Here is a 10658-nt window from a genome sequence, read left to right on the forward strand (position 1 = left end):
AGTCCCACCAGATGCTTGAGCGTTGTCCCAGCGCTCCTGGACTTCTGCAGGGCTCCCAGTTCCCCTGGAGAGTGACCCCCTGATGGGTCTCTATAACTTGGCTGGAAGGATCTTGGCCACGGTGACAACTCAGCCCAGCTGGATGGACAGCTGGAATCGCAGGAAAACAAACCAGCCCTGCAGCTCCTCCCTTCCCACAGCTGCCCATGGTACAGCCAATGGCCCCTGAGCCAGCTCTGCGTCACCCTTGGAGAAATCCCTGTGTCCAGCCTGGAGCAGCACAGGCTGTGGGCAGGTTCATGTGCCCCTGAAAGGCTCACCAAGAACTGGGGCTGGAATTTATTCCCCCATGTCCCACTCTGCATCCAAGACTTCCCTGCTGACTCACAGCTTCTTTCCCTCGACCTCTCCAGGGCTGGAGGATGAGCTCAGCCCCCATGCCAGACTCTGTCCTCGCTGGTGGGATGGGAATGAGCCCAGCGTGGGATGAGTTCTGGCTTCTGCTGCTCTCCCAGCATCGGGCATGCTGGCTCCCCTTGTGGTATATTGGATGTGATCAGCAGGGAGCGGGGCACGAATTCTGTTTTAATAAATGCCACAGTCGGCTGGGGGGTGGTGAAAGCCAAGTAGGTCAGCCCTTGGTGAGAAAGCAAAACTTACTCTGTTAAAGATGTTTTTGGAAATGTTGTCTTCATCTTTTCTGCTCCGTGAACACAACTCAGGCTCCATCTCATTTCTATGTAAATACCGAGCAGAAACACCCAAAACAAGAAGCTTCCAGTGCCCCAACAGCTCATAATTTATGTTGATCATCTCTCTGCAAAGCAATACCTGAACACCAAACACCAGCCAGCTCCCCAGGGGGCAAAAGCAGTCTGGCAGCTCTTGCATTTCTGGGAAAAAACCTTTAATCATCCCTGTCCTCAACTCCCAGCTATTGCAAAAGTCATGTTTGCTGCTGCCTGGTTGAAGATGTTCATGTAGAGAAAAACCCAGGAATGTGGGTTTGGGGCAGATGGAGGTCAAATCCTGCACAGTGTAAACCTGGACAGACCCTTTTGTAAATTGATAGAATCCAAAAGTATGGATTCATGGAATGGTTGGGTTAGAAGGGTCTTACAAACCGTCTCATTCCACCCCCTGCCATGGCCAGGGACAACTTCCACTATCCCAGGTTGCTCCAAGCCCCATTCAGCCTGGCCTCGGACCCCTTGAGGGATGGGTCAGCCACAGCTTCTCTGGAAAATCCATTGAGGGTGTGTGTGCCCATACTCACAGGGAGGAATTTCTTCCATATATTTAACTTTGACTTTCCCTCTTTCAGCTTGAGCCCAGAGCCTGGCAGAGTTGATCCAAACAGATGTGAAAATGCCACATCTGCCTCTGGGTTTGGAGCCCCAACCCTTGGCTCCTCCACCACCAACCACCCCGGAGGGAAAGGCAGCGTTTTTCAGGTGGCCCCTGCGTCGCTCACATACCCTGTGGATAACGAGCCGAGGGGAGAAGAGTGTGGGAGCCTGAAGTGACAATTCCCTCTTTCTTCTTGGCAGCCCCACCTTTAATCCCATTACATTCATTCAGCTCTAACATCTGATCTGAACCCGTTCTTCAGCTTCAGGACAAGCTGCCTTTACTGGGGTCAAGGAACCATGAAGACAAAATCTCATTTTCCCATCGCACCCTGCCTTTGAATTTTATGCAAATCACGGAGGCAGTGGATGCTCATGAATTTCAAGTGACATTCCAGGTTCAGACCCACATTTTCCAAAAAGAAACAAGCTGACCTGCACCATCTTGGAATAATTTCTCACAGCAAAGGGAAATTCTCTTTCAGTGCCCAGCTCTCCCATTCGAGCCTGCCCAGCAGCATTTCTCTAGGGGTAATCAGATATTTGGTCTTCTGTATTCAGTAGCACCTGTTTCAGTGTTCTTCCAGAGATGCCAGTGGGATTGTAGCTCCTTAATGGTTTTGTAGCTCTGGGGCACAGGGATGTGTTTTGAAAGGCAAGTAGAGTCCTGTCCTGTAAATATATTTAAGCTCCAGTCCTGCAGAATTCAGGCAAAGCCACCAGGGCAGCCCCATGCCAAAAAACAGCTGAGCTCTGACCTGCAAGGGATAAAATACTCTCAACACGGCAGCTCCACAAAGTCTGAGATGCCAGAAAATGTCACCACACCCTGTTGAATTTATCTTTTTTTCCCAAGGACTCCATGAAGTAAAATAAGGAGAATTTGTGGGAGTATTTTTCACGCTGGTTAAATCTGCTTTTGGCAGCATTTTGGATGGAAGGTTCAAAGGTCTTTAAAAGAAATCAGAGCTAGAGAGAGCCAGAAACTCAGGACTGACTACATCCTAAAGTGGGCAAATGACATTATTCCACAGAGCTGGGCAGAGAGTTTTTTAGAAAATCTGCTTTTTTTTTTTTTTTTGAAATGGTTTTTAGGTCAAGATGAAAATGCCTCAATCACATCATCAGCTAGCTGGAGAAATCACAACACAGCCTCTGTGTGGAATGGAGTTGTCCTCTGGAAGTGCAAATATCCAGAGGAAAAGCCTAGAAAGCCTGCCATAGGCTAAATAATGAATATAAATGGGCAAAATTTGAGGTGGTATTTACAACTGGAAAAGAGAAAGAAGAAAAGTTGATCAGGACCTCTTTGTCAGGACCAAAGAGATGGTCCCTGCCCAGGGAGTAGGAACAGCAAACTGGATAAATTAGAGCCCCAAAAGGGCTGCCAGGTTTCATGAACATCAAGCCACCTTCTGCCTTCAGGTGAAGAAACCCCATGAATCATTTTTGTTCAGATTTAACCATTTTGTTCTCACTGTCTTTCACTTGAGCTAGTCCAGAGGACTCTCCACTGATCTCCGTGTTGATGTGCTGCATCTTTTAAGTACAATTGGGAATCCAAGACATTATTTCTGGCTTTATAACATTTTAAAATTATTTTCTTTCGCAGTAAGGAAATTCTGGAATCATGGAATCCCAGAAGGGTTTGGGTTGGAAGGAATCTCAAAGACCATCTCATTCCATCCCCGCCACAGGCAGGGACACCTTTAACCCAGGGTGCTCCGAGCCCCTCGCAACTTGGCCTTGGACACTTCCAGGGTTAGGCAAAATAATACAAAATAAAATAACCCATCTCTGTGAGGAGACAGAGGTTTTGCACCAGGCTGAGCTCTCCCTGCCAGAAATGTGGGTGTTAGATAACTCTTCCAGCTGAGCAGATCCAGCCCCAGGAGGTGTGTTTGGGTGCAATCAGGGTTTAACAAGTCTCAGGGAGACAGCTGCCTCCTGGCACGTCAAAACCATGAAGGCACTAAATTGATCACTGGACTTCCATGCAGCCAAGCCCAGATCCCTGGGGGATAAAAGGGGCACCCGTATTCCCGTTCCTCAGAGAGCTGCGGAGTCTCTCTGGCTGTGCGGGGCCCTTCTCTGCTGCCGCAATGAACCGGACGCTCAGCATGAGGGCAGGAGGGGGAGGCCGATCCTACAGCGCTGCCTCGGCCATAATTCCAAGCAGCAACAGGGCTGGCTTTAGCTCTGTGTCTGTGGCACGATCAGGAGGAGGAGGCGGCTTTGGGAGGCTCGCTGGAGGAGGTGGTGGCGGCATTTCTGGTGGAGGTTTTGGCAGCAGGAGCCTCTACAACCTTGGTGGTAGCAAGAGGATTTCCATCGGGGTTGGAAGCAGCTTCCGAGCTGCTTTTGGAAGTGGAGCTGCTGGTGGCTCTGGCCTGGGAGGTGGCGGCGGAGGGGGTGGCTGTGGGCTTGGCAGTGGTGGAGCTGGTGGTGGGCTTGGGCTGGGGCTTGGTGGTGGAGGAGGTGGATTTGGCTTTGGTGGAGGTGCTGGTGGTCTTGGCTATGGTGGGGGCCATGGAGGTGGTGGAGGGTTTGGCTTTGGTGGACTGGGGGGGCTGGGAGGATTCCCTGCAGGGCTGGGTGGTGGCAGGAACCCCACGGGATTTTCTGGTGGCCCGTCTGGAGTGGGTACAATCCAAGAAGTGACTGTAAACCAGAGTCTCCTGGCACCACTGAACCTGGAGATAGATCCAAACATCCAACAGGTGCGGAAAGATGAGAAGGAGCAAATCAAGACCCTCAACAACAAATTTGCTTCTTTCATTGACAAGGTGAGACTTCATTGGATGCTGTGGATCTGTGGTAGAGGGGGAGTGAGGATCTAGTAGGCACCAAAATGCGACTTTAGAGATCTCCAGTCTTTCACTCATTTCCTCCCTGCATGTTTTCGTTAACTCCCTCAAACAATAATGTCCCTCTGAACATTGACAGGGGAGAAAACAGAGCAAGAAAATTGTAGTAATGGGATTAGATCCAGGTTTTGTGCCTGAGAAATAACACAGTTTAATTGAAATGGAGTAAGTCACTTTTGGGTCCAGGTCTAGTGGCTCAACCCAACTCTCTCTCTGGGCAATCACAGCAGATGTCTTGGTCTTTGTTGTTTATTGCCTGCAAGATAAAATCCTTTTTATATTGACTCAATTGACTCAAGTCCTTCCTCAGCTTTTAATTGGATAAATATGTTGTATGTGTGAGCAAAAGGAAAGGCAATTAAGCCCTTTAGGATTAGTACTCAGACCTTGGCTTTAATAAAGAAAGATATATATCTTAGAAAGAAAGAAACCCTAGAGGGTGTGAAAGAAGAACTTCTCTGTCTGGTGAAGACAGAGCTGAACTCAAATTTTTTTACCATTGCTTTTGGCTTCCTAAATCAAATTGCCTCTGAAGAGAACTGCCCACTGAGGGTGGATTTGTTCAGCTACGGGTTGGGCTAACATAGCCCTGGATAATCCAGAGGGTTGGCTCCTGCTATGCATCACTGCCAGTGTTGAATATTGGCTGTCAGCTCACAGGTATCTTCTGCCTAAGCCTCTTCTGCTTCCCAATGCTCAGGTTCGCTTCCTGGAGCAGCAGAACAAGGTGCTGGAGACCAAATGGACCCTTCTGCAGGAGCAGGGCCAAAAAAACAATTCCAGCAAGAGCAACCTGGACCCGCTGTTCGAGGCCTACATCAACAACCTGCGGCGGCAGCTGGCCAACCTGCTCAACGAGCGGGGACGCATGGATGGGGAGCTGAAGAACATGCAGGACCTCGTGGAGGACTTCAAAAACAAGTGAGTGTGAAATGGGGTGTAAGTGGTTCAGCTGAACATTGATCAGCAGGAGTTTTCCCCCAGAGCGGGGTCAGGCACTGAACAGGCTCCCCAGGGAATGGTCATGGTCCCATGGCTACCAGAGCTCCAGGAGTGTTTGGACAATGCTCTCAGGCACGGGGTAGGATTGGTGGGGTGTCCTGTGCAGAGCCAGGAGTTGGACTCAAGGATCCTCATGGGTCCCTTCAGACTCAGCTGAATGTATGATTCTATGATTCTGTAATTCTGTGATTCTACGATTCATGTCAAAAGTTTCAATTTCTGAAAGTCAAACATCCAGACTGAAGAATTAATGGAAATTTTTCTAGGAAAAGGGAAAAAGTGTCTCCAGTTTGTGCTCCAACGGTAACACAGAACATCACAAATCACCTCCAATGCCCCCTGCTCAGAGGTATCTCTCCCTGCAGGACCCATTTTCCTCAACAGCACCAAAAAGCGCCCATTGACATTTTTCCCATCAAAAAATGGAGATTCAGCCAGGACACAGAACCTTGTGATAGCTGTTGCAAGGGAAAATCCTCTAAACCAGCTTTACCTTCCTTGTTCCATCTGCGTTAAGTCAAAAACATCCTTTCAGCCTTTTGAGAAAGGGGAATCTCACACATTGGAGCTGGACAGTTCCCAGGAGGCTGATTTGGAGATGCCACCCCCAGTTCAGACCACTGTGCAGTCCTACGTGGACACCTGTTCTGCTTCCCGAGGTCTGATCCAGCACCTCTTTCCCTTTATCCCTGTAGATATGAAGAGGAAATCAACCGGCGCACGGCGGCAGAGAACGAATTTGTGGTGCTCAAGAAGGTGGGTGAGATGGGAGGTGCTGCAGATGGTGAGCCAGCCCCAACCACTGCACAGACTGGGAATATCCTGAGGGAGATCTCGTGGAGCTGCATCCTCATCCTTTAGAAGGGTTTTAAATCACCATTTGTTCATGGTGTTGCAGGAAAGGAATGGAGTGGCTTGTAGGAAGGAAGCAAAATCTTCTCCCACTTCGGTCCCACAACACACACAGGTGCAAAACAGACCACGTAGAGACAAAGGGTATCAGTCATGCTTGGGAATCCTAGGTGCCAAGGCCAAAGAGCCAGGACCTCCCTCCTTGTCCACTTCCAAATTACACACAGCACTTTTCTGGGGCAAGAGATGCCGTCTTGGTGCTCTTCCACCGGGATGTGCCAAGCACAGCTTCTCTACCAGGCAGCAGGGAAAGGGGCAGACTCATCTCCAGGCTCGGTCGTTTCTTGGCTGTGGCTAGGAATTTCTTCCTGGCTGAGAAGAGGATCCAGGTGCCACAGGTGTCCCCACAGCTGCTCTTTTCCAGGACGTGGATGCTGCTTACATGAACAAGGTGGAGCTAGAGGCCAAGGTGGACGCCCTGAGTGATGAACTCAATTTCCTTCGAGCCCTCTATGAGGCGGTACAGACAAATCCCCAATTCCTGTTCTGCCGTTATCCTTGGCTGGGAAATGCCACACTCTGAGAGCTGGGAGAGGTAAGTGCAGCTCCCATGTGCTTCCCACAGGAGCTGGCCCAGCTCAGCGCCCAAATGTCCGACACCGCTGTCATCCTGTCCATGGATAACAACCGGGACCTGGACCTGAGCAGCATCATTGCTGAAGTCAAAGCTCAGTATGAGGACATCGCCAACCGGAGCCGCGCTGAGGCCGAGGCTTGGTACCAAACCAAGGTGAGCTGACCCATCACTGCCACATGAAATTCCTGCTGCCCCTAAGAGGGCCTGTTTGAGCCACGTCTCCTCCAGCCAGATACCTCAGATGGTTCAGGTTACATCTTCCTTCCCACCTCAGTTTGAGGAGCTGCAGGCCACGGCTGGGAAACACGGTGATGACCTGCGCAACACAAAGGGTGAAATCTCAGAGCTCAACCGGCTCATCCAGAGGATCCGCTCGGAGATAGAGAACACGAGGAACCAGGTAGGAATGGCAAAAGGAGCCAACAGAGCCCCATTCTGTTGTCCCTCAACACCACAGCTCAGCTTTGCTGATCAGTGACTTTTCCAGCCTTGTTAAAGGTGTTGACTTCCCTCCTGGAAGGGGCTTCACACTGTAACATTTAAGTCATTCTTGCCAGCCTGGCATTTCAACTCCAGCCATGTTAACTCAGCTGGAACATTTTCCATGAACATCCCAGCCAGAATGGGTTTCTTCCTTGGGTGACTCTCACCCAAAGGGAAGAGCAGCTTTCCAAACCTCCCATGCCTTGCAGTGTGCCACCCTGCAGACGGCCATTGGAGACTCAGAGGAGCGCGGGGAGATGGCCCTCAAGGACGCCAAGGCAAAGATGATTGACCTGGAAGATGCCCTGCAGAAAGCCAAGGCTGACATGGCCCGGCAGCTCCGGGAGTACCAGGAGCTCATGAACGTCAAGCTGGCCCTGGACATCGAGATCGCGACCTACAGGAAGCTGCTGGAGGGCGAGGAGAGCAGGTGGGAGCAAAATCCTTGGGGGGATAACAGTGACTATCACTTTTCCCATCAGAGATTGGTTCCTCTGCCTGCATCCATAGTTTTGCTCTAATCTTCTCTAATCCCCCAACAGGCTCAGTGGGGAGGGACTGAACCCCATCGGCTACTGTAAGTATCACAGTTCTGGATCTCAAAGTCTGTCTTTGGGAGCAAGACCCGGGACAAACCATGGGAAAAGGGAATTTTTGCCCCACATAAGACTTTTGGAGCCCTCCCCTGTCATTACGGGCTTGCGTAGGGGACAGAAGTTGGGTTCAAGTCCTGTGGGTCAAGGTCCTGATGATGGTGCTCCCTGGAACTGGGTGACTCCCCAGAGAAGCTGTAGCTGTCCCTGCCCTGGAAGTGTCCAAGGCCAGATTGGACAGGGGCGGGGGAGCAACCTGGGGTAATGGAAGGAGTCCCTGACCACGGCAGGGGCAGGGATGGGATGACTTTTATGGCCCCTTTCAGCCCAGCCCATCCCATGATTCCACGGCTGCCAAGCAGATGTCCAACCCTCTGGTTGCTTTTCCTTGCAGCAGTCATCAGCTCCAGCTCTGGCATTGCTGGTGGAGCTGGCTTAGGAGGAGGATTTGGTGGACTGAGCCTGAGCGGAGGAGGCGGCGGAAGTGGTTTTGGCCTTGGAGGAGGAGGTGGAAGCAGCTTTGGTCTTGGAGGAGGTGTTGGAAATGGTTTTGGCCTTGGAGGAGGCGGCGGGAGCAGTTTCGGTCTTGGAGCTGGTGGTGGAGGAGGAGGAGGAGGAGGAAGCTACAGTTTTGGAAGCGGAGGAGGACTTGGACTCGGGGCTGGAGGTGGTCTTGGAGGTGGATTTGGAGGAGGGAGTGGTCTGGGCACTGCTGGCAGCTACAGCCATGCCGGGGGTGGCAGCAGCGCCCTGAGCACCAGTGGAGGGAATTTCAGCTCTGGAAGTGCAAAAGGCACCAACCCAGGTGTGAAAATCGTCTCCAAAACCTCCTCCAGCAAAAAGAGCATCAAAAGCCAAAGCCTGAAGAATGCCACAGAGCCTGAGTAAAGCCAAGCCCAGACCCTCCTCTGTTCCTTCTGCCCACCGTTCTCCCCCACCTCCACCCTTCCAGCTGCCCCTGCCTTGTTCCTGCTCTGTAGTTCTCACACATTTGGATCTCGGGTCAAGAAAAGCAGTGGAACACACAGAAACCAGAGCTCTTCAAGTGCCTGGAACAGGAGTTAAAGGAAAACACGGGCCTAAGTGATTGTTCTGAATGGGGAATTGGTTTGGTTTTCCAATTGTGTTTACTAAGGCCAAGAGTTTGTGATTGTGGCCACCCACAGCTATCAGCTAAAACAGAGCAAATAGCAGGGAAAGTTTTAGCTCAGTTCTGGCTTCTTCATCCCAGAAACCCAGGGATGGGCTGGGAATGTGTGTTTAGCTCACCCTGCTTTGTCTTCACTGCTGGAATGAGCCCAACTTGCTCCTTCACAAGAGAAGCTCATCTGCATCAGAGGTCTGGGTTATTTTTCTGCTGTCTAGAAATACCCCTGGAGGCTACTCAAAGATCCCAGGCAGTGGCTTGCAATGTCCCTCTTAACATTTTCTTCATCCTGAGTCACTCTGGTGAGATGGAAAATCCCTCTTTCCTCCATTCACAGCCAAGTTTTGAAAGATACGATTCTTCCAGATATTGTCAAGTTTTGCTGCTGAGTCAGCTCAGGCACTTGAGCCTGACCAGGGATTCGGAGCGCTAATGTTGGAGCAGCAACCTGAGATCCCTCCACCCACAGATGAGAACTCAGTGTGCCATGAGCTTATCAAAAACCTTTTCCCAAATCACTCTCCCATTCCTGTCCTTTCTCTTCTTAAATGAGTTTGCCCACAGTGGCCCTTACGTGTAACTTTGAGAGTGGTTTTTGTCAGAGGATTCACCAGTGATTGATCCCGAACCTATGAAAAAGGGCTTGCTTTCTAAATTATAGGATTTTTAAATTCTAAATAATGTCTGACACAGTGAGTCCTTCAAAAGCATGACCTCTGCTTGCTGTTAAATGGGATTTCTGTCCTGTCCCATGCAAGGTTTTGATGGAATGTCTTCAAATATTCCCAAATCCTCCAGCAATCCAGGTCTTGCTGTCTTTCCCCATGGCCTTGGTCTCAGCAGGTGGGGAAAGTCTGAGACTGCAAAAATCAGGCTGGAAAAGCTGCCTGAAGGGCCATGTCCACAGCTCCTGGGGGAATTCCAGCATCTCTTCTCTGTGTGGGTTCCTCTGCCAAAAGAAAGACCTTTGGGAAACTGGGAAGTACAGCAGGTTCCAGCCCAGTGTGTGGGAAACGAGGCAGTCAAGAGCAGGATCCCAAAGGAACTCCAGCATCCCAAATCTATTTTCCCCTTGTCTGGTGGAATTTACCCCTCTAGCCTTCCACTGTGTTTTTATTTTTGGAAAGCACCATTAAAAAGAAAATTGCAGCTTTTTGTACTTCCATATTAGTGATGTGGCTCTGTGTTTCCCTTCCTCCCTCGGTTTGGAATATGTCCAATAAAACCAGATTGTAATGTATTTGGGGTTTTTTTATTTATCTTTTTATTCTAGACCAGAACCAGCAAATACAAAATATTTCCAGCCTTCATTAGAATGAGCTGGAGGCATATTTTCTTTACTTCCAGGGAAAAGCTTTGAAATTCTGATTAAATTATAATGAAAATCTTGAAATTGGTTGTCCCAAAATAAATTGAAGACTTGGAGAAAACTGGAGGAGGAAGAGGAGGGAGAGGAGGAAGAGGAGGAAGAGAAGGAGGGTGGAGGTTTATCCACTAGTGACAAGATAATTAATCACCATTTATTTCTTAATTTATTTGGGTTAATCCAAAATATTTTCTTCCATGGAAGGGAGGGTTTGGGGCAGCCAGGCAAAACCTCAGGCTTCAATTTTTGCTTTCTTAAAAAGCCAGAGCAAGCCCAAGTGTCTGCAGGGCTCTTGGGGAGGCTTTGTCTGGAAGATCTGTGTTGGGGATGGGTGCTGGAGCACAACAACAGCACTGATGCAG

General features: G+C 50.0%; 1 protein-coding gene across 2 annotated transcripts; it reads left to right on the plus strand.

Moving 5' to 3' along the window:
- Positions 1–3363: 3363 nt before the first annotated feature.
- Positions 3364–10170, plus strand: LOC119712736 (keratin, type II cytoskeletal 5-like). Of its 2 annotated transcripts, none has more exons than XM_038164327.1 (9): positions 3364–4135; positions 4917–5137; positions 5914–5974; positions 6495–6590; positions 6696–6860; positions 6982–7107; positions 7400–7620; positions 7733–7767; positions 8181–10170. In XM_038164327.1, exons 1-9 carry the CDS (start codon positions 3452–3454, stop codon positions 8669–8671), a joined length of 2100 nt encoding a protein of 699 aa, XP_038020255.1. In that variant the 5' UTR covers positions 3364–3451; the 3' UTR covers positions 8672–10170. The 2 variants fall into 2 exon arrangements, with proteins under 2 accessions (XP_038020255.1, XP_038020254.1); XM_038164326.1 differs by having other exon boundaries at positions 3371–4135; positions 8178–10170.
- The last annotated feature ends 488 nt before the right edge of the window (positions 10171–10658 follow it).

The sequence above is a fragment of the Motacilla alba genome, chromosome 29 (assembly GCF_015832195.1).
Source record: "Motacilla alba alba isolate MOTALB_02 chromosome 29, Motacilla_alba_V1.0_pri, whole genome shotgun sequence".
Classification (NCBI taxonomy): domain Eukaryota; kingdom Metazoa; phylum Chordata; class Aves; order Passeriformes; family Motacillidae; genus Motacilla; species Motacilla alba.

Bases quoted from the DNA above. Each gene is read 5' to 3' on its own strand.
- LOC119712736 (XM_038164326.1), top strand. From the start codon at position 3,452: ATGAACCGGACGCTCAGCATGAGGGCAGGAGGGGGAGGCCGATCCTAC. The intron at 6,861-6,981 runs GTGAGCTGACCC...TTCCCACCTCAG, and splicing joins AGGCTTGGTACCAAACCAAG to TTTGAGGAGCTGCAGGCCAC. The intron at 7,768-8,177 runs GTAAGTATCACA...TTTTCCTTGCAG, and splicing joins ACTGAACCCCATCGGCTACT to CAGTCATCAGCTCCAGCTCT.